Below are 24,875 nucleotides of genomic sequence, written 5' to 3'. Positions count from 1 at the left end.
AGTTTCGGGTACTGGTACATCCTGAAACGTCGAGTTCCTAGAAGTTTCATGCAACATAGGCCTAGAATGAAGAAGAACTTGATATCTGTCTCAGCACTTGAGGACAGAGGGTATGATGTGTTGTTCAGGAGAGGGCAGGTGCCTATATATCCTAAAGGAACTCCAGCTTCTTCAGCGAGAGTGATTGGTGTGCGCCATGCCAAGGTGTACAAGTTCTCATTCCAGCCCCTCATGGCATTGAGTAGCAGCACCCGAGACAGTACCGACAATAGATCTAGCAGTTCAGAGTTGTGTGAGATTTGGCACCGCAGGATGGGGCACATGTATCATGGGGCCTTGAGTACATTGCGAGAGATCACCATTGTTGTGACAGATTTCAATTCTGATCACCTTGATGTATGCAGAGGATGTGTTGTGGGAAAGCTTGCCAGATCCCCTTTTCCCAGCAGTGATTGTAGAGCGACCGGGATCCTTGACTTGATTCACACCGATGTGAGTGGTCAGATGTCTCATGTATCCTTGAGTGGCTATGAGTACTATGTTTTATTCATTGATGACCACTCCATGAAGACCTGGAAATATTTCTTGAAGACCAAGAGTGAGGTCTTCAAGCGGTTTCAAGAGTTCAAAACTCTTGTGGAGACCCACACAGGTAGGAAGATCAAGGTCCTCAGGTTGGACAATGGAGGGGAGTATACCCTTGGTGAGTTTGTTGATTTTTGTGATGAGGCGGGCATTAGGAAGGAGTTCACAGTTCCTTACAACCCCCAGCAGATTGGGGTTGCGGAGAGGAAGAACAAATCCATTGTAGGGGTTGTAAAAGCCATGCTTCATGATCAGGGGTTACCTTTATTTTTGTGGGCAGAGATATGCAACACTGTTGTGTACTTGCAGAACAGGAGTCCACATCGTGCCTTAGGGAATGTGACTCCGGAGGAGGCTTTTTCTGGGAAGAAGCTTGATGCTGGGCACTTTCGTATCTTTGGGTGCCTTACATATTCCTATGTCCCCAAGGAGAATAGGACCAAGCTAGAGCCCAATACAGACAAGGGAATCTTTGTGGGTTATAGCGAGACCTCGAAAGCTTATCAGATTTATATTCCTGCGCAGAGGAAAGTGGTTGTCAGGCAGGATGTAAAGTTCGAGGAGGAGAGAGCTTTCAGGAGGTCAAGGGAGTTAGAGTATCCAGAGTCACCAAACCCTCAGGGGAAATTGAGTCAGTCACAGGGATCCAATGGTCAGGGATCAGGAGGTACATCGATTACAGTGTCAGGTCCATCAGTGAGCACTGGCTCTCAGAGTCAGGTGGGTGGTTCTTCGAGCAACATGCAGGGCAATCTGCAGAGCAGTTCACAGGGTAGTCCACTAATGGACAATTCGCACGGTACTTCAACATCTACAAGCATAGATTCAGGCATGAGATCAGTGGACAGGCCTTCAGGAGTTCAGGCTTCTGATGATGATGAGGATTCTTTCACTTCGATGGGAGAAGTATGCTCAAGGAAGAGGAAGCCCAAGTGGCTTCAAGAAAGTGGCTTCAAGATACCTTGCGTGAGGCCACATCAGTTGCTGGGCCAAAGAGAGGTTAGAGAGAGTAAACCACCTGAGCGGTTCTGTAGTTACATGGCATTAGTAACAAGCATTGTTGACTCTGAGCCTTCTAGTTATGAGGAGGCAGCCAGCCAGCAGGTCTGGAGAGAGGCCATGATAGAGGAGTATTCTTCTATTATGAAGAATGATGTTTGGAGGTAGTGCCGAGGCCTGAAGGTAAATCAGTTGTTACTTCCAGATGGCTCTACAAGATAAAGTATGTTGTACATGGCAGCATCGAGAAGTTCAAGGCTCGATTTGTGGCGAGAGTGTTCTCACAGGTAGAGGGAGTTGACTATGAGGAGACCTTCGCTCCCATAGCTTGGTATACATCTATTCCCTCCATTATATTGATTGCAGCAGAGATGGGTTCGAAGATCCACCACATGGATGTGAAGACCGCATTTCTCAATGGCTTCATTCAGGAGGAGGTTTATATTGAGTAGCTGCAGGGCTTTGAGGTGCAAGGGAAGGAGTCCCATGTATGCAGATTGAAAAAGGCACTCTATAGCCTAAACCAAGCTCCTAGAGCTTGGTACTCGAGAATTGATACATATTTGCAACAGTTGGATTTCACAAAGAGTGAGGTTGATCTGAACCTGTACTTCATTGTGGTGGGCGAGGAGCCTCTCATTCTGGTGTTGTATGTTGATGACTTGATCATCACTGGTGCAGAGAGACTCATTGAGGGCGGCAAGAGAGATCTTGCTTCAGAGTTTGAGATGAAGGATATTGGCTTGATGCATCATTTTTTGGGATTGGGGGTGTGGCAAGAGGAGAGGCATTTCTTCCTCGGATAAGGGAAGTACATTGTGGATATTCTTAGCAGATTTCACATGGAGGACTGCAAACCCATGTCTACACCTATGATCACTAACTAGAAGAAGCTTCACGCTTCTGATTCCGAGTTGGTGGATCCTACTCTATACAGACAGCTAATTGGTAAATTCATGTATTTGGTCAACACTCGACCAAATATATGTTTTGCAGTTAACACTATGAGTCAGTTCATGTGTGAGCCTGGGAGAGTGCACTGGGTGGCTGCAAAACACATTCTTCGTTACTTGCAGGGAGTGTGGATTTTGGTCTGGATTATAGACAGGGTGATGGAGTGAGACTGGCAGGGTACATGGATTCAGATTGGGCAGGTTGTGCTCCAGATAGGAAGAATACTTACGGGTATTGTTTTGGGTTGGGTTCAGCAGTTGTGTCATGGATCAACCGGAAACAACACTCAATTGCATTGAGCTCAGCTGAGGCAGAGTATATGGCTGCTAGTTTGGCTAGTTGTGAGGCCATATGGCTTCGCAAGATGTTGTTTGGTCTATTTGGCCAGGCATTGAGACCTTCAGTAATTTACGGTGATAAGCAGAGTTGCATAAAACTCACGGAGAATCCAATTTTTCATGACAGGTCAAAGCATATTGAGATCAAGTATCACTTCATTAGAAACTATGTCCAAAAGGGAGTTGTCAAGCTTGAGTACATTTCCACAAATGAGCAGGTAGTAGACATTTTCACCAAAGCCTTACCATGAGGCAAGCACGTCTACTTCAGAGACAAGATGGGAGTGGTGAGGAACACTTTCCTTGGTAAGAGGGAGTGTTAAAATTTGGGTACCAGAGGACAAGTGGTTCCCTAAGGCTTTGAACTTTGGCCTAGGGAAAAGTGTCCAAATTTATTTGTACCTTTCTCCTAAAGTGACTTTATAAGTGATAAAGTCAATTTAATTTAAAAGTGACTTTATAAGTGGTAAAGTTACATTCTAATTTAAAGGTGACTTTATTAAAGTCAATGAAGAATTCGAAAGTGAAAAAGTGACTATGGAAATAAAACGCTAAGTGGGTCTTTATTTAAGTGGGTGAGTTAAAAAATAGAAAGTGAGAATTAAATGCACATTTATTCTCACCCCTAGATCTAAATGAATCTCAGCCATTAGATCTTAGGGTAACCCAAAAGGTCATTTAGAGAGTAAAAGGAGAAGAGAAGAGACAAAAATCAATTCATTCTTTCATGAGCATTTGAGAGAAAGAGGAGAGAGCAAAGAGAAAATTTCAAAGCAGTGAGGAAGTGAAGGAGAGCAACAAGAAGACATTACAGCAAATCTAGGCAACAACATTTATTGGCACGCATCCCAAGGCAAATCCTTATAGCATGTTTTAGACACAATTTTCGAGGCAGGTCGTATAGCATTTAATGATGTTTTGTTGCTAGAAAAAAAAATTATTTGCCAATTTGTTGATTCACACGATTTTCGAGGCGGAGTTCAAGCATAGAAATCGAGATAAGTTGTAATTGGTGGTTGCTGGAATTTTTACTCTGTATTTCAGTCTCTGTAAAAGCATTTTCAAAAATAAAGAAGAGCTCTCAAACTGGTTTTTCCCAAAAGTTGTACGGGGGTTTTTCCAGGGTCACATTGTGTTGGAAATAATACTGAGAGGGGGGGTGAATCAGTGTTATCAAGTCAATTATTTTCCTTTTCAAACCCAGATCATATACGCTACGTCAGTTAGTGAAAACAACGTATATACGCAACTACAGATAAGGAAACCCGCGTATACCAATCAATCTTATAATTAATTTATCTTACAGATGTTGATCATTAATCTGTGTATCAGAATCAAATAAACAGTAACCAGAAACAGTGAAACAGAGCAGAAGACAATCACACACAAGAACACAAGATATAAGGTGGAAACCCAATGTGGGTGAAAACCACCTGCTGCAATTCGTCATTATCTTCTTTAATTAGAAACTTCTTTTTACAATGTATTGGTGCAGTCCTTTACCAGTACACAGGCTGCTACCTACAGAGAGCTACAACCCTCTCACGTTCTCCAGCTTCTCCTGGAAGGGAGCTACAACCCCCTTAGCTCTTGCACTAGCCAAGATACTAGTACGTAGATGCTAGCCTACAGAAGGCTACAACCTTCTCTTTCTTCCAGGGACCACGTTTCATAAATTTTCAAACTGGATCCATGAACATCAATCAATCATCAAGAATCAAACAATCTCCTTTTCACCAATTAACACTAAATCAAATAGATACTTCTCTGACTGCTGTGCCCAGAACACAGTAACAGTAACCACACACCAAATTCTGAACCCAGAACACTACAGCAATAAACAGAAGCAGCTAGAACACAACTTAAGAGATGTACGCTACTTCAATAAACAGAAACTTGTGTGCATACGCTTCTACGTTTGGAACAACCTGCGTATACGCAGTTTTAATTCACAGAACCTGCGTATATACGCGCCTTCGCTTCACTGAACCTGCATACAGATCTATAAAGGATTATTCACTCTTTCAAATATTCAGACATTAATTAACCCAGATTACCAGATTTATAGATCAAGCATGCGCCACATATAACGGATCAAAATCATACAAAGATACTATTATTCAAGCCTTAAGATTATGACCCATCAAGAGAACTTATCCTTCTCTTTGCGCTCAGGTTCCTCCTTCATTCAGATCTAGATCTACACCATAACCCAATCACCAATATTCCAGATCTAGCACTTTATCAGATATTCAATAAACCAGATGATGCTTTGCCAAATGATCTCCTTCCTCTTTTATAGTCCTAGGCCTTCCACAATACCACGGTCCAAAATCATAACAAAACAATACCGTGGACCCAATACTTGGGATCAACACTCTTGACGAGATACCATGGCCCAAAACCCTAGGTTCAATTACCAAGGACTAAATACCACGGACCAAAAGTAAGTTCTCCAACATATACGCGCTTTTCTTTGCTTGAAAGTGCGTGTATACATATACGCGCCTTCGTCTAGGTGAACCTGCGTATATATCTTTTCTTTCATTCTGAGAGCCTGGACTGAGATCTGTCACCAAAGTGAGTTGCCATCAAGGACAACACCTGTGCCACACCAACGCCATAGAGCCAACCTGTGTCATAATGCCAACACATTGACCAAAAATCATTGTGTTATATTATGTATGTGGCTGTCATAATTTCGTTGTGTTTTATTTCTACAATTTCAACAGTTGTGAAATCTCTAAATTTGTGTTTTCAGAAAATATTGCCATTTCCAGATTTTAAAATTTTTTATCATGTTTGGATTTAAAACTAAATGCATGGGGTGATAAGGAAAACTGATAATCGGAGTGGGGGTTGAAATTCTTCACCACCGTGATCCTCTGCGACAACCAAAGTGGGATCTGATTATCAGAGAATCTCGTGTTTCATGATCGCTCCAAGCATATATATATCAGGTACCACTTTATCTGGGATATGGTACAACGAGGAGCAATAAGGATGCATCACATTGGGACTGATCAGAAGGTCGTTGATATCCTCACAAAGCCCTAGGGAAGGTCAAGTTATTGGCCTTCTGAGAACGACTTGAAGTCTTGGAGAGACCCTCTTATGAGGGTCATGTATGAGATGGAATTTGAGCTTTGGGAGCTCCTGGGGGCTTGGGGTACTTCTTGGAGCGATGAGCAACAATAGGGTGAGTGGTTCAGCCTTCCCCTGCGATACCCCTTTGCGACATGTAGGCAGGATGAGTGGCTCATCCTTCTCCTGCTGAGACATCCTACCCATGCAGTCTGGGACTCATGGGAAGTACCTCTCATCTGGCCAATGAGTAGGGAAATGAGGATAGAGACCATAGTACTACCGATGGATGCATCGTGTACTAGCGTACTCCCTATGCTAGGATGACCGACATTGATCCAGGATCAATTCGAACTGACTTCGAGTAAGTAGAGAATGGTATGATACATTCTTGATCACTTCCTCTTCATCATAGTTCAACAATGCAAAGCAGTGCATTGATGGCAAGGATAGTACAGATTGGTAGATGGATTAGCAGATGGAGTTCTCCCTAGTTGAGAGGGACTGTTAAATTTTGCAACTAGGGCCAAACTCCACATGGGTCATCTTATTTATGACAGCTGATATTTTTCTTGGATTCCTCTCTCCGAGAGGTGTAGGATTAATTAAAAGATCATCTGATTCTGCTATGTACAAATGAAGTTATGAATTTATTTTGATTATGGTCAAATTGTCAAAGTCACCCAGCAAACTTATGTAAGCTCAGAAGCCCAATAGTCACATCTATTCATCCTCAACATTGCATATAAATAGAAGGTGACTTAGCCTCATTTGGACACACTCATCTTCACACTTCTCTCTCCTCATTGATTGGGTACGGATTTATGTGCCTCTCTCTCTCCACACGTCCAAAATTTCAAGAGAGCGAAATTTCAAGAGAACGAAATTTCAAGAGGCCGAAATTGCAGGAGAGCGAAATTTTAGGAGGCCAAAATTTTAGGACACCGAATTTCTAAACAATTAGACCAAGCGTTGACCAGCATGCATTGACCTCCTTTAACTACGTTTTTGTGAGGGCTATCTCTATTTGGGCAGGCCGCATTTCTAGGCACAGAAATTGAGGCTAAACGTTGACTATTGTCCAGCACAATGTTGCACGAAGCGGGGGCGAAGCAGAAGCATTTTTTGGAAGCGGGGACGCGGAAGCGTTATTTTCCAAAAATCTAGGAAGCGAAGCATCCGCAGAAGCGTCTGCTATATATATATTTTTTATATTTTTTGCATTTATACTCGAAACAAACATCCCAAATAGCAAATTAATTGTAGAAGACATGAAAACATGCACATTTTTGCATAAATCAAGATAGATATAACATCAATTGTACATTAATGATTAATTATTCGAGCATCAACCATTTAGATGCATCAACCATCTAGAATCTAGATTCTTCTCCTCTTGTCTAGCCTTTGCCTCTACCTCGATTGTCTAGGGATATTAGTCAACATTGCCCAATTTTGATCAAACTACCTAATTCAAGACTTAAAATATGGTAGAAAAAGCTTAACATGCTTGATCGATGATTTTGACTTGATTGAAAGGTAATTTTTTGCTAAGGGCGTGCCGCGTGACAAAGGAGTTCAACAATTAACACCACCAACACTAGGGTACATATAGGGCTTCGTGCTCTTGATTAAATGCTAATCGCATACCTTCATACTTGATATAATCTAATGAAATTCCACAATCCCATTGATCCTGAATTCCTGAAAACTGTTAAGTCTGTTGAATTTTGAATAGGATATGAAATTCTATTTTCTCCATATGAAGTCCAATGAGGCTGGAACCACTCTCAAACATCCTGAGTCATTTCATGGTAATGTTAAAAATTTAAGTAAAAGGATGAAAATGAAAAATAAAGGAGAATGTCACTTTTACTTTAAGAATTTAACATTACCATGAGGGAGCATCTGCTATATTTATATCTTTTTTTGCCTTCATTCGTCACCCTAACCCAAGGTGGACCCACCTCCAACAAGCAAACTCACCTAAAATTAAAAAAAAAAAATTGAAAAAAAAAAACGATTTTCTAAAAGCTTTTCCGGAAGCGTACGGGAAGCATACGCTTCCAACGCCCGAAGCGCCATACGAAGCGCGCTTCGGCCCTTCCATACCACGCTTCCGAATTTCCAGGAAGCAGCGAAAAATTTGGAAGCGGCGCTTCCGAATTTCGGAAGCGCGCTTCCAGCCAAGCTTCCTAGGCGCTTCCGTACGGGACGCGCTTCGGGGCTTGGAACCGTGGGGGGGGGGGGGGGTGGGGGGCGCTTCGTGCAACATTGGTCCAGCATTCACTGCAGCTAGGGTTGACCATGGGTGAGTTGTTTGACTAGACTTTGACTGGGCTAAATTTCACTGTTTTGAGGGCTATTTTATCTGGATGTTTGGAGGTCGAAGTTGACCGATTTGTTGAGCGTAAAATCTGCCCTGTTGGCCAACATTGGCTTTCCTGGTTAGGGCTCTTTTGTTGTTGTTATAAATTATCAGATTTGTAAATTGTACTATCTCTCTCTGATGAACTATTGAAGACTAAAAGAAGAATTGAGCAAGGGTTTCCCCACATTGGGATTTGTCCCTCGCTGGTGCCACATCTTGTGTCCTCTTGTCTTGGCTTGTCTTATATTGTTTATGTTTATGTTCTATCTGCATTTTACTATCATGTTGATGTAATTGCTAATTTGAATATTGATACTGGGCTAATAAAGAAATTGAAGTAAAATTGCTCTAAAGCATAGAACATATCATTGTTTCCTAAAATTAACAAATGGCGATGTAATCTTTGCAGTAATTCATACAAGGGCTCCTACCCAAGAGTGAAGGCACATCTTTGGCATGGAGGAGGATAGGGGATTGTAGGTTGCACAATAACAGCAAACCCATTGACAAGGAGGGCGTATCAAAAAAAGCAAAATGACGTGGATGGAATTAAGGGAAGGCATGATGAGCTTAGTCAAGCTACTCCTCAAGCTCCATCTAACATTGAAGCCAAGGGTTGTAGTTGAAGCAAGGAAGAGGAGAGCCAGTGCCACTCAACAACATGAACAACCAGCATCCAAAAATACCATAGGTGCATCCCCTTCAGTTCAGGATAGCAAAATTGCTATATTGGTGAATGTGCAAGCGAGCGAAGAAACTGATTCCAGAGTGGCTAGGTGCATTTATGCATGTGGTATCCCATTCAATGTTGTTCACTCTCCTTACTGGCAAGATATGATAAGGGCAATTAACAAAGCTCCTCAAGTGTACAAGGGGCTCAGCTATGAGAAAGTCAGAACTCAGCTTCTCAAAAATGAGAAGGAGCTGGTGGAGGATATCTTACCACGAATTTGTTCTTCCTCGAGTAGCTCTAGGGATACCATAGTCTCAGATGGATGGACATATACAAGCCACAGACCATTGATAAATATCATTGCCACTTCCCCCAAAGGAGCAATGTTTATAAAGGCGGAAGACTGCTCAAGAGAGGTAAAAGATGCACAGTTCATTGTTGATGTTATTATAAAAGCTATTGAACAAATAGGGCCTAACAGGGTGGTGCAAGTTATCACGGATAATGCACCAGTTTGCAAAGTTGCAGGTTTAATTATTGAGGGGAGGTATGACCACATCTTTTGGACACCCTGATTGTCAATAATCTGAATCTGGTATTAGAGGAGATTGACAACAAAGTTCCATGGATAAAGGAAATCACAGGGGAAGCAAGGGAGATTGTTGAATTCATCACCAACCACCGCCAATCTCAGGCAATATTTCAAGAGTACTCCAAATTGGACTTGTTAAAAGTTGTTGAGACAAGATATGCCTCAAACTTCCTGATGTTGCACTGCCTTGTTGAGGTTAAGCATGCATTAGTTTCTATGGTGGTGAGTCAACTTTGGGTTGAATGGAGACATGCAGATTCAAAGCAGGGATATATGGTGCGTAGATTATGCCTTGATGAGGATTGGTGGAGCAAAATAGATTTCTTGCTAAAGTTCACAACCCCTGCATTTGAGCCTCTTCGAAATGCTGACACTGACCAACCTTTCTTTGGAGAGGTATATGATGACATGGATTCCATGGTTGAGAAAACTATGGAAATCATTTCACAAGAGTCTCCACAACTTTTGTTTGTTGATGATCATTTTGTTGATTTAGTAAAGAAAATCATTGTTGATAGGTGGAACAATTTCAACACTCCATTGCACACTTTAGCACATACCTTAAACCCCAAATTTTATGATGAGGAGCTTATTGCTCAAAGCAATGGGAAGAGGAAGGCACCCCATAAGGATAGAGAGGTGGCTAATGGGGTGAAAAAAGCCCTTATGAGAATATTTCCATCTCATGTACACAGGGAAAGGAAGAATTTGCCAGTTTTGCTACAGGATTAGATGATTATGCAAATATATCAGCTTTGGAGGAGAGAAGCACCATGAATCCAGTTAGGTGGTGGATTTGTCATGGAGCAAATGGTGTACATTTGCAAAACCTTGCCATTCGTGTTCTTTCACAAGTGGCAAGCTCTTCATCAGCAGAAAGGAATTGGAGCACCTATGGTTTTATTCATTCTGTGAAGCGCAACAGGTTGGGCTCACAAAAGGCAGAGGATCTTGTTTATGTGCACTCCAATCTTCGCCTTACATCTCGTAGGGGTCCAGAATACAACAGTGGTCCTTCTAAAGAATGGGATGTGGATGCAAAAAGCCTGATTTGGATCTCTCTCTCGCTGCCCTGAATATTGAGTTACAGTGTGGAAGTGGAATTGGCCCATCATCCTCCTCTTCAGCACCAACATCCATTGTTGAGCATGCTTCTGCTTCTATTTTTTATGAGGATTATGATGATGAGGATTAGTCTTTTGTCTTTATAGTTCTTGCAGACTCATAGTCTTTATTGTACTTGCAACCTCATATATATAATAAAGGTTGATTTTGAGATTTAGATATATAATAAAGGTTGATTTTGGATATTCCGATATTGCTATTTTTATTATGTGATCATTCATGACTAAATGTGATGAAAATTTAATCATAATGTTTAAACTTTAAATGTAACAAATTATAATGTATCATGTATGCTTTATGATTGCACATAACACTTCTTAAATGTCCTAAATTCTAATATATATATATATATATATATATATATATATATATATATATATATCGTGTTTCCCCGTTTCCAAAATTTGGGGGGGGGGGGGGTCACGTTTCGTACCCGTGCCTATTTCGGAAACGCATACCCATTTCCCCGTTTCGTGCAACTAAGCTTTCCATCTTTATGCCTTAATAGCTTGTATTCCCCCAAGTTAGTCACTACTGGAACCATAGCTGTTAGAGTCATCTGAGAAGGTGGTTGTCCAACTATTTGTAGTTTCCTTGTCACCTCCTCCCAACAAACGAAGATGGACATCTATGAATGCAGATAAAAGTTAATCTTCTGCTCTAAAAAGCTCTTCTTCCATCTTCCCATCATCAAAATCTTGTTTTGATTTGAAAGAGTGTTAGTACCTCACCCAAATAATTTGGATTCCATTATTAACACTCAAGCTGGCAGTATGCACAACTCTAATACCATTGTAATATCCCTTAGGGTTTGAAAGAGTACATGACAAGATTTGTATTCTACTAATATCACAATATGTTTCACATTTCCTGCAATGAGAAATGATATTAAAATTCAATAAACAATGTAACCAATGTTTAGTTTCACCAATAACTCATGCACACGATACTGGTCCAACAATACATAATGGGTTTTAAACCCTCAACCCTTCCAATCTTACACTAGAATTCAAACTCACGATAATTGCTAGGATATAGTTATAAGTTATAACGTTCACAGTGGTTGCTAGGATCTTTACACTTGTGAACAAAGTCAACAATCTTCTTTCCTTTCCCTTTCCACTTCTTTTTTCCCTCCTTGGAAGAGCTTCGTCGCTATGTTTACTTTTTGAACCACTCAATTGCCCCCTTTCTTCTTGCCCATCTTTGAGTATTATGCTTGCACATGTGGCTTTTCAATGGACTTAGGCTTGAAAAGCGTCACTTTCCTCCTTAAATCACTATGTAAAACACCCAAATATATGAGGACTCTATTCAAGTTCTTACAAGATATTCCCAACTCAATGCCTTGGTTGTGAACTCCATAGTGAACTCTAGCAAACTTTGCCCTTGTCTTTGTTGGTAGAACATAGAAATGCAACAAATTCCCCTGATCTCCCCATAGCTAATGGATAAAACTAGGACTTAATGAGGTCTTTGAATACCTCTCACCCAATTTTACTCATGGATCGTTATCTAATCTACATAATTCCATATAACTTTCCCACGAAATCTAGTCATGTCCTTCTAGCTTCCAACAAGAAAATACCATTTTCTTTCTTTTGACTTTATTAGCACTATTGTAAACTTCCACTTGTTACAACCAATAACTCATCTCAACAATATCAACCTCACCTTCATGGGGCTTCATATCCACTTTAGCTTCCACTTTAACCATAAGCTAAGAACATGTATTGTAGTGGCATTCAGTTTCTCTCTACCTCTTCTTTCTCCAACTTTGTTATGAGAACAACATTCCTCATTAGAATTCGTTCACTCCCAGAATGGTATGAACTTGCTCTCTAGGGCAGCCATCAATACCACCATTCCCCTAATAATGTTGGTCCATCACATATGAAGTTACTTCCTCATATACCTTATGCCAATCTCTAGAGTTAAGGGCACAGTTCTCTCAATGCCTTGGACCTCCCTTTATTGAGCAAATCCACAAATCCCCTAAAGAAAACCACCAGTATGCCCATACGATTTGTAAACTTCCTTCAATATTCCAATGGCAAATGCATCACAACATATCTTTAATATGCTTATTACGAATCCAATGACTTTACTCTCTTGTGCAATGATTATTTATGATTAGGATACAATATTAGAAGCATATTGGTCACACCAATAAAAATCGAGTTTACTAATAAAAACATGTCTACAGTGGTAAAAACATACCACAAAACACTATGAACTAGATTTACACTGGAAATACTTGTGAGGGGGAACACTAAAAAAAAGTATTGTGCCACTCGTTTTATTCTCAGATTTACAACGTAGGAGTTTCACTTGCACTCCCACATTGTATTCATATTGGTTGTACTTTTTGATCCCATTGACCTACTTTTGTGGACATTCATCGAACATTAATATAATTATCTTATCATATCTTATCTAAAAAAAAAGTAAAATACAAACAAAAACAATTACTATGGAGAAAATAAACATTGTGGACTAATAGAGATTATTATAGGGTTGCCTTCTTCCTTTATTCTAGTCCAATATCCCACTCCTTTGTGTTGCTTGACTATGGAAAAGGAAATTACTATAATCGGAATAGAACCCAATTATCTCCTAGTGGCAAAGGTTTTAATACCCCATGATAGTTGTTAAGGTTAGGGTTAGGTTTTTTGCATTCCTTGGCTTTTGAATAAGGACATGATTTTGGACCCTCTAAAATATTCTTAAAATACCATATCTGGCTAACTCCACATATGCGAATAACATGAGCTTACCTGGCCTTTGTTACACCTCAGATCCTCTATAGTGCCTCGATCCCCTCTGGTGGATAGTCATGGCAAGATCCTTTAGTCCCCATTCTCAAGGTGCTTGGTTTCATAGCTTCGACCGATTATCCCTTGGTGATGGTAACTCCCTCCATGTTGGGAATTTATGACCTAGGTAGGTATTCAAGCATCTTGGGATGGATCTACTAGGACACATGATTTACGGGAGCCCTAGTTACTCACTTCATTGCTATGTAAAAGGTGATTGCACTTTGTAAGGGTTGTCACACCCATGGTTTAGCACAAGTATTTTCCTCACATCGACCCTCTCTATTATTATGTATTTTCCATACTTTGGCCATCTCATGTTCATCTAGTTTCACACTCTACAAGGAACAATCACTGTTTTCAAGGCATATTATGTTTCTCGAGACATTGGTCACATTATCCAAGGCAAAGATCAGCTAGTTACATCAACTTAGAGCCCCCTTATAAATGCTACATGTCACATGCTAGAATGCGCTCATTTTTTTGACATATTTGAGTTGATTTTCATAACACTACACTAGTAATATGATGATGATGTGGATCACACTTGTCATTAACTAACCCAAAAAGGAAAGAGGTCCATCTAAAGAGGGAATTATTTCACTTGTGGAGAGGTCATCAGACCTATTCTAGCTAGACATTGTAATAAAATGTACAAAGGGACATTACTTGAACCTAAATGAAGCATCCAAGTACATTACAAATGGAACATTGCACTCCTAAGCAAACTGATCCTCTTCTAAGTTTGACATTACTTTATTTTTGGGGGTTTTACAACTAATTTTTGGAATGGACTAAGGGATGTTACTTACACCTAAATGAAGCATCCCAAACACATTACAAGTGGAATGTTGCCCTCCTAAACCAAATTGGTCCTCTTCTACGTTTGACGTCACTTTACTTGTTGGGGGTTTTATGACTAGTATTTGGGCTTGGAAAGTCATTCCCGTACTTCATGAAAGTGCCTTAACCTAACGTATGGCCATGGGCATTCATTTGCGGCATATTTTGAAGGTTAATAAGCATTATTTGAGGCTTTTATGGAGTTGTTTTGGACAATGCCGCCCCCTTCAGAAGAATTTATCACCTCTTTTGTGAGGGTTTCAAGCATGTAAAAGCATCATTTAATTGTATTTTGACTTAGCCTCTAAGTTGTGTGGATCACAAGTCACTTTTGAGTGATTCCTTATCAGCTATAATTAAGGAATAAAGAAAAAGAAAGAATTGCCAGCCTCGTATATAAACAAAGGCCCTCCTCTCATTCCAAATGGTTGTGAATCATTGAAGAACATTTTTGAAAGCCATTATTTATAGAAGATCTATATTTGGTGTTTTGGTGTCAAATGCTTTGAGCTCTCTCTATCTTGGTTATTTTCTTTGTTCATTGAAGATATTGTTGTGGATGATTCAAGACTTCTACTAACTAGCAAAACTGATCCATTGAGGGGCAACATTTTGTCACTTGGAAGGAGGAGGTCTAGGGCTTGTTACTCACACATTCTCCTGAGTTGGTTTGGTAAGTGCTTACTCTCTTTTTTGCTTAGATTTATGCTCCTTGACAAGAGTTGTGGTATTCTTTTCAATTCCATTGTTGATTTCGTCGGTGAAGGTGGTGAACGATACTCCCTTTGACGAAACCCTTCTCCTATAGGGCTTTGGTTTTCATAACGTGTCTTGATTAGACAGGGGATTACTTGGTCTCTTTGTACCCTAATCCTTCACTCTAATCCATGAGCATAAAATACAAACATTGGAGGGCCCTAAGTGGAGATCAAGCATTTAAGCTTACTCCCAACAACCAAACAAAAAACCAAAAAAACCCTAATCTTTTCTTTTATGTCTTATAAAACACAAGAATGCAAAAAGATATAAAAAAATCATTAAAAAAATATTTAATTATTGTCTCAAACAAAGTTCATGGATTGTTTTCTTAATCCAGATATTTTTGTCCAAGAGTTTACAGTTAATTGTTCATTTCTACCTCTTATTGGACCAAGAGCTCCATAGATTTGTGCTAAAGCTTTTATCTAACATTTTCTTTGTTGATTTAAGGTTTTTACTAAAATTGAAAATTAATTACAGCAAAACAAATCAGATTTGGAAAAACCCTAAAGCTAGGGTTTATTCCATATTAAGTGCATTCTAACCCTACTCTAGTTCATATTTCAATGTTGGATTGTTATTAAAGGTTACCCAACACATTCTAATGATAAATTTTTTCTCCCAAGTGATTTACATTGTATATTTGTCAAAACCCTAGGGGCACTAATATACACGCAGAATCCAGATCTGAAAATTATTAATCATACATGACATAATGAAACAGCGAGATCTTGAAAATAATACCACCATTCTATTATGAGAGAGAGGTCACCTTTTGTAAGCAAGGTGCATTTCTATTAACTTGATTACAAATAGTTTTGTATTCAGACAACAAAACATTATTTAGATATTGCCTTCCTTATTTTAAGTTGCCCAACTAGTTTGCGTGAGAAAAGGCAAATATATGTTTTAGATATTTCCTTCCTTACTATAAGTTGTCCATCTAGTCTACATGAGGAACATCAAATACATTATTAGATGTCAACTTCCTAATTATGAGTTGCACCAAAAGGGATACACCTTTCTCGGTTGCCCAATTCCTCCCTGTTTAGAGTTGGAACCTGCGATATGCATTTTCTCAAATGTGTTATAGAATAGTATAGGGACCATATCTTAGAGGATGCAGCTTATGTTGTTGGCCCTTGAAGCATTGCTTGTCCAACAAGAGCCATACACGATCTCCTGGTTGAAATGACAAGGGTGTGTGATGTTTGTCATGCCTTTGTTTGGCACAATCATGGGCAACTTGCAAAGCAGCAATTACCTAAGTATGGCACTAAGATATGGAGTGTATAAAATGTTGAGCTGATTTTTGTTCTTGTTGTTGATGTGCAGAACCACAAGGGGTGATAGTCAATGGCATCTCAGAGGGCACACTTGGCTGAAACCCAAAACAAACTTCGAAAGGGGAGAACCCAGTAGAGGAGTGTGCTGCCCTATTCTAACTATGTTGAATAATGTGGAAATTGTAATCCCATTGTTTGTTCTTCGAAAAAATGTTGTGAAGGGAGTGAACCAAAGTACATTTGACAACCTCAGTTTGGCCAGTTGTTTGCGGGTGAAAGGCAGTGGAGAAACAAAGTTGACAACCCAGCATATAGACCAAACAGTACACCAAAAGATACAAAAAAAACGAGAATCTTAATAAAAAATAATGCAACTCGACAATCCAAAGTGTGGCCAAATACGACAAAAGCAGAGATATGCGGTCTGAGCAACAGAGGTAGTCTTATGACAGGGAAGAAATATATCCATCTTAGAAAAACAACAAACCACTACCCAAATAGCATCATGTTTGCGGAAAGTAGTAGGAAGACCACTCAAAAAATAATAAAATTAAAAATTAAAAAAAAAAAATATATATATATATATATATAAAATCATGATTTTTAGATTTTTAAGGGGTGTTTTTTTAAAAACCATCAATTTTTTCAACACTAAATTTTATTAATGCTTGGAAAATGACCAAAAAAGTATGTTAATGGGATTGAAGAGTACCAGTACAAATACAATGTCGGACTGCCAACGCAACTCCTAGAAAATGTTAAAAATAATACAAAGAATGAAACATATATATAACTTCAAAACATGTCTATAAAACCATGACAAAGGTATGGTGATACAAAACACCAAGTGAGTTTGTCCAAGACTAGAAAGGTGGGCAACCCAACCCAAGAACATGTCAAGAGAAATAAAGTGAGAGAGGGAGATCCGAAGATATGGCTAATGATGTCAAGGTCTCCTTACTTTGATGGTTGAGGGCAAGGGGTGGTAAACCAGGCACTGCCTCATTCTCAGAGTCTTCTAGCACCATCAAGGAGTCGGGTTGCATGATTCACAAAAGAGGTTGTGCATGAGCAAGAGATATTCCTAACATCTGAGGACAAAAAAAGGAAACTCTAAATGGATCTTCGATTGCTCCTCTAGAACTGGGAGGTATTCTAACATGTGGGGCATGCTCTACTCTGGATTTATCTAAGGTTGATATCTCTAATGCTCTTAGGACATGTCACCTAATGTACAAGCCAATACCTCCCACCAATCTCAATCATATCGAGTGGTCTCCCAAAGGGGGAGCCTAAGAATAAACTCAAGGTCTCACCATCCTACTTTGTAGTGCGCTCTAGAACTCTATTTGGTATTTGTTGCTCCAATTTACGAAACAACAAGTATAAGGTAATCGGTCTGGTCATCCAAAGGTGGGGCATGGCATGCAAGAGTTGAGATCTATCGTTGAAAATTTCCCCAGGCCTAAGCATCTTTGATCCTAGTAAAAGAAGAAAATAGATAGGGAGCCTCCCAAATCCCTATAGAGGTAGTGATAGCATCCTTTGATCTCATAGTATAAGGACACCTAAAAATGAGGTGCATCTCCCTGTAACTCCTAAAGGTGGCACCCATGGAAAATCCTATCAGATCATGTTATATGGTAATTTCTCTCTATCTGAAATTGATCGGAGCCAACCTGGAGTTGTCCCAAAGGTATCTTGAATGAGGACATTCAATGTTTACATGTATAAGGGGGGCAGACGATCATGCCATCATGCAGGTCCAAAAAGTGATCTAGGAAAAAAGGCATCTTTGAGCCCAAGCTTGTCGAGTGTGAGATCCAAGTGACCTAAATGTACAATCTTAGATATCCTCTCTAATAGCTTGGTTCGTACTCGTCTACTTGACAAGAGGTGGCATGGTGCATCAAGAGACAATCCAAATGAGGGGAGGCACTTTGTGGAGATAGCTATCGTCTAAAGAAGCAAAGATGCCTTTAAGAGCCAGCCTTGCACCCGACCTAAGGAAGGATCTAAGGCGAGAGCCTCTGAGGAACAAAGTGCAAGGTAGGGATAGCCCAATGACATTCTTTGATAGGTCAAACACTATGAAGAAAAGAAACCAAGCAGAAAATTACCTCGAAGTGAAAAGGGTGGATGCCAAACTCTACCTAGGAACCATCCACTTACATTAGATGATGTGCCTAAGAAGCAAGGTCCATGCTCTCTCTAATCTAGACCAATTTGTCTACAACAAGCTTAGTCCACAAATCTTGGAGCCATAAAGAACTGTTTCTGATAATTGCCCCCATGAGATAGAGTTTGGTCGAGATGTCCTGAAACTACCATTGGAAGCACTATATCTCAATGAGGGGCAAGGAATTATACCCTTTACTAAGTCAACACTAAAGGGTCTGCTACAATCTAAAATGAGGCCCCATCAACTATACTCCCAGGTAAGTTGAGGTGATCTCGATCACTGTCGCTTGGTAATCAAAATTGAAATGTGTAAGAGAGCAATTTGATGCATTGAAGATCATAACCTTGGTTTTACCCAACTTGACCGTCAATTGTCGAAGGTCATAAAAACTCACCAATGCATCAAACTATCTCTATAAGCCCTCAAAAGTAAAGACAAACAAAGAGCAAGTCACCAATGAATAGGGGCAAGGAGATCAACACATAATGTAGAATATAGCCATCACCCTCCTGAATATGCTCATGAAGGAAGGACTCTAGCTCATCAGTATAGATCCCATAGAGGGTCGGTGAGAAGGAGCACCCTGTTTTACCCTTATGGTACTCTGGATGAAGACAAAATGGCTATGTGCCATCTTGAGGCATCTCAAAACTGACTCACAGTTTCATACTGGCTGTCATTAGGGTCTCGGATATGCCAATGTCGTAGAGTCTCTAGAATAATACCTCCCTAGGTGTTATGTCAAATGCTTTCCAAAAGTCTACAAACCAACTACAAACCTTCGAAGAGTAATGACAAGCCTCTTCGATAATGGCTTAGAGTGTGAAGATGTGATCAATCATTTGGTAGTTGGGGCGCAAACCTGCTTGACCTTTTGCCCTGAGATGACAACTCTCCAGCTCCTTCGAAAGCCATTTTTGTAAGACTGCAGTAGAGAGCTTGGAGAATGTATGACCCACCATGACGTTCAATAGTTGTTTGGATCAAATATGTTCCCTGATTTCTGGATTGGATGAATAATGTCTCTGGCCCAAGATGAGGAGGAAGCCTGAACATACCACATGATTAAATAAACCAAAAACATGGGAATCAAGGGACTGAATGCCATGTTTAAGGAATTCAGCCTGAAGCCCTTCCTCATCCGCTGGAATTTTGGGAGAGTGAGATACTATTAAGCTATAGTAATGGAGTTTAGAGAAAGTGAGATGGCACTAAGTTACTGAATTGGAGTTTACAGCAAATGAGATACTGTTAAGTTATTGTATAGTCAGCTGGCTCATAAAAGGTTCCTTAGAGACCTAAGATTAGCATAGTGCTGTTCCAAACCGAACTTGAACTGTATATAACCTGATATATCCATAATAAGATTCCATATCAAGATTCAAATATTACAAATAAAGTTATCAGTCAAATCCTTTAATATGCAAAGAAATAAAGTTATCACTCAAAAATAACTTGTAAATTCATGGTCAGAATATTTATACAAAGTGTCTGATGCCATCAATTGTATTTCTAATAAATGTTTATGGTCTTTGGTGTTTTTGAATATATCTTGTTACTTGTTTTCTCAATATTACATTGCTCAGTGATCAGGCAGACTATTAGCATATTTAAATTATGCCTAATTTCAGTCACATGAAACAAGTCATACACTATGAAATAGCCACACTGACCACTGCATCAATGATTCTTGTTCACAATAAATATCAGCTAATGGTCTTACACGAATAACTGCCTGAAGCTAGTCCATTAGTATATTTAAATTATGCCTCATTTCAGTCGATGAAACAAGTCAAACGCTAAGAAATAGCCACACTGACCAATGCATCAGTGATTCTTGTTTGCAATGAACATCAGCTAACAGTCTTACAAGCATAACTGCCTGAAGCTCTAGATGCAATGAATCTTATACAGAGAGATTATTAGCTGACAAAAGAATGGAAGAATGCTAACCATCAAGAAGAAAGTGATTACACAATTGAGAAGAATTCACTAAAATAAGGTTCAAAGGCAATGCAAAAGTTGAACAGAAATCAAGAAATGTACAAAAGCGAAAAGAAAAAAGTTATGAATCTTCATTACTGAACAATATAATAATTTAGCTCCTCTAAACTAGAAAGAACGCTAACAAATCCAGAGGCTTACCCTCAGCATCTTCAGCTCTGTCTTGGTAATCTCGCGTCCATTGATGTAAACCTGTGTATTCCCGTAACTTGCATTTTGTAGAAGCTTCCCCCCTATATTCAAGCTTGCACTTACAATCTTGTCTGGCTTTTCACCCTCCTGCCATGTCAAAAGGCCACAAAAGAGTACCATAGCCATAAAATTTTGTTACTCTCACAATCCCTTTTAAAGCATTCAACACTTCTTAAGAAATTATAAAACTATCAACACTTCACAAGTTACTCACCTTCCCCCACAATCCAGATTCTTTATCGTACCAGTATCTCCCTGGTTTCAACTTCGAGGGAGGTTTAGGACAGCCAAGTAATTCAGCCATTTCTTCTGGTCTCAGCTGCCTCTCATTGACATATAGCTGTTCTGGTCGAAGCTGATTTGCTGAGCATTCTTTCTCAGCCTTCATAATTTGCTGAACCTCTAAAGGATTAAGAAGACGACACAACATTCGGGAGCATTTCCCTAATGATGATCGCCTTGACTCGTCAATTGCCTGGCCAATGCAAGGTACACATTTACGCCCCTCGGGCATTGATCCCATTGCTCTTAGCACACAATTGTTGCAATACTTGGCATTACAGACAATACAAGATTCCTTGTCCTTCAACCTATTTCCTTTCATGCATCTATGGCATACCCCTTTCTTCTGTTGTTGCGCTGATCCTCCGTGATAACCATTTCTCATATTATATGATGAACCTGGTCGCAGTTCTGCAGAGTTAAATTCAGATGAATACATATAATCGGATTCCATTTCTTCTACATTATGGAAAGTCACTGAAGCAGATTTCTTTGCTTCAGAAACTGGCTTGACTGATCTGTGTGGAGAACTGCGAAATGATGCCAAAGGTGAGGCTGAGGGTGAGACTGATGAAGAATTGTGATTGCGAGAAATGGATACAACAGATGAACTTCTCGAAGCCCTAGAAGTTGAAGACCGTGGCGAAACAAGAGATTGAAGACACAAAGAATTCGAGGTGTTTCCAGCTTTATTGAGTTCTATATTGGTATGGGAATCAGTGTCACCTGCTATCACTGTTAAGTTAAGACTGTCCTCTTCATTATCATCTTTATTATCTGAAAAAAATCTCTCGGAGGATGACAACAATTCATTGCCGATTTGTTGTATTGCAGAATCAAATTTAACTGCCTTTGCTGATTTGACAAAGCCCTCGTCTTTATTCTTTGAAACACTGCTTCGTGCAGAAGATGGGGATAATGACTCATTTCCGTGATGTTCTGCCAAAGATTCAAAGTCTCCTGCATTTGTTGGCAATGTATCACTGTCCCCTCCTTTGTGTTTGGAAAGACTGCTTCTAGGAGGAGACTGTAGCACGTATGGCAACTCATCAGCAATGTGTTCCGCTTGAAATTTGGACTCGGCAGCATCTGCTGACAATCTAAAGCTCGGCTCTTCTTTATTCTTTGAAGGCTTTTGTCGTGAAAGAGACTCAGATCCAGAGGGAGACCCATTTACCATGCATTCTACGGGAGATTCAGACTCTGCCGCATTCGGCGATAATTTAATAATCCCGGCATTTTTGTTCTTTGAAAAACTGCTGCGGGGAGAAGATTGCGATCCATTTCCGAGTTTTTCATGCGATAATTTAATGCTCTCTGCAGTTCTATTTTTCGATAAACTTCTGCGTGGGGGAGATTGCAATCCAATCCCGTGTTTTGTTCTCTCCACGGATCTATTCTTTGAAAAACTGCTTCGCGGTGGAGATCGCGATCCATATTCAAGGTTTTCTATCACGGCCGCAACATCTGATTTTGCAGGAGAGACAGTCTCTAACATCATGGCATTATCATGCTTCGGTTCAGTTTCTGCATTCAGGGGTTTTTGACCGTCCTTCATCTGAGCAGTTCTAGTGGCTGCACCATCAGTAGAAATACGAGCTGCTGGAGGCAATATAGAAACAGGGTGCACGACTGGCATAGGCATTGACTTCAAGCTATCGGTAGCTGGCAGAGCCACGGCTTCGGGAATAGATGCAGTGGGAATAGAAAAATGTTTAACATCTATAGGCTCTACTTTAGGAACCTGATAAGAAACAGGGGGGCCGCGATATTCTATCGCTAATGAATAATCCAAACTGTCCTTATCTGGCAATGGAGCCCCCGGAGGCAACATACTCCTCAGAAGCTCGTCTAATGTCTGTTCTTCTTCATTCATGGTTTCTCAAGTCGAACTAGGGTTCGATATTATGCCCCAAGGTTCGATCTTGCGACTTCAAAGATAAAAACAACAACACTGGATTTTTAAGTTAACATATTTACTGAGCAGTAGGAGAGTAAAAGATGCACCTGGAATGCAAAGAAAGAACCGCCGAGCTCTTTCCAACAGGAAATGGCAAGCAAACGCCGGTTGATTCAGAAAGGTAAACCTCTCTTAAGTAATTTTTGGGCTTATCACTGAAATCGTCGATTCCCTCCGATCCCACTGTTAATGGACTCCCGTCGTCAGCAGCGGCCGGGTTTCGATTTCCATCCTTCCCTAAATCAAGGCCTGCGATCACCACACGGATCGCAGACTTCCCTTCCCTGGAAAACCGTGATGCCCAAGGCGTCCGGGTCAGAATTATCAATGCGGGGAAAATTAGGTTTTCCCGCGGAATAAAACATTTTAAGACATGAAGAGATTGCGTTGGAGTGGGAGCCTCTCGGGAATTGAAAATACCAGAGCCTAAGACGAGATGAGATGCGATGCACGCTTGTAGGTTGTACGCATTGGATGCTTGAAAATCTGTTAGCCACCTAAAACTGCCCTCCAATGAACACCGTTGTTTGGATTGTATTTCCGACGAAATTCGACCCCTAAAAACTGTGGATGACTCTAATGCGATGTTAGCGGGATTCGAACCGTGTCGGGCTCTGCGTCTCTTGGTTGCAGAAGGGTACTGAACATGTGGAAGTATCCCAGCAGGTCGGTTCTGAAAAAAGCAGTGCGGAAAGTTGCAGGCGATGGTCACGTGGAGTCCCACGGCCTGCAATCGGCATCATAACTCGCCGCCGCTCCACTGGGCCCGCCGGTATAAAGCGCTGACCGCTTAACTGGACACATCCATGAACATTTACTACACTTAATAATATTATATTAGTTTGGAGGTTTATAAAGACGAGGTACTATGGTTGGAGCCCTTAGTCGTCGGGAGGCTCGTTGTCCATTTATGTACTTATTAAATGTTACAATGATCAGTGAAAAAGGCAGATAGATTTTTTTCGGATTTAATACGAATTTTGGTAAAAGTTATAGTTTTACAGATAAGAATTTTAATTATAGAATTTTGTTATAGGGAATTTAGTTTATTTTTTTAATTTTGGAAGTTCAGAAATATATGTCATAATAAAATTCTATGATAAGGAATTTTTATTCATTATAAAATGTTAAAATTATGTAGTTACAGAATTTTTGTTTATTATAAAATGTTAAAATTATGTAGTTACAGTTTTATAGATAAGAATTTTAAATATGGAATTTTGTTATTAGGGAATATATGAAATTTGAATTAAAAAGGGTATTTGTGCATCACTTTTTACAAAAAAAAAAAAAAAAAAAAGAGTCGACATCAAATGTAAATTAAGAGATACCATTAACATCAAAGATTCACATCAAATGTAAATTCGAATATATGACACAATTCTTATAATTTAAGAGATACCATTAACATCAAAGATTCACATCGAATATATGACACAATTCTTATAATTTAAGAGATACCACTAACATCAAAGATGGACATCAAATGTAAATTTGAATATATGACACAATTCTTATAATTTAAGAGACACCGTTAACATCAGCCATAAAGTCGAGATTATGTTAATTAAACTGTGGATAATCCGGATCATGCCACTGCAAAGAACTACCACAGAAGCCTAAACTCTAACATAAAATTTTGAAATTTTAGAAATGTATATCATAATAAAATTTTGTGATTAGGGATTTTTATTTAATAAAAAATGTTAAAATTAATGTAGTTATAGTTTTATAGATAAGAATTTTAAGCAAAGTCTTTCTGTAGAAATCACATAAAAGAATTTTTTGGCCCAGGGATTTCGAACCAACAAGTGTTGTTCATCATCAGGA

The 24,875-nt window shown here is 39.7% G+C and overlaps 1 protein-coding gene across 3 annotated transcripts in view; it reads right to left on the bottom strand.

Moving 5' to 3' along the window:
• Positions 1–23,838, bottom strand: part of XLG3 (extra-large GTP-binding protein 3) — a 206,562-nt gene extending 182,724 nt beyond the window's left edge. For 2 of the 3 annotated variants that reach the window (XM_089459158.1, XM_089459159.1), the window contains exons 1-2: positions 21,018–23,838; positions 20,753–20,890 (exon numbers count right to left, since the gene is read on the bottom strand). In XM_089459158.1, the coding sequence (XP_089315284.1) occupies positions 20,753–20,890; positions 21,018–22,961 (2,082 nt within the window). In that variant the 5' untranslated portion in view covers positions 22,962–23,838. The remainder of the gene's footprint in view (positions 1–20,752; positions 20,891–21,017) is intronic. The other variant, XM_089459160.1, reaches the window with a different exon arrangement.
• Between the last annotated feature and the right edge of the window lie 1,037 nt (positions 23,839–24,875).

Source organism: Pinus tabuliformis, chromosome 7, assembly GCF_031772625.1.
Source record: "Pinus tabuliformis cultivar Carrire ecotype Pingquan chromosome 7, CPIR1, whole genome shotgun sequence".
Taxonomy (NCBI): Eukaryota; Viridiplantae; Streptophyta; class Pinopsida; order Pinales; family Pinaceae; genus Pinus; species Pinus tabuliformis.
Note: the sequence above shows the minus strand (reverse complement) of the source record. Positions and strands in the feature narration are given on the sequence as shown.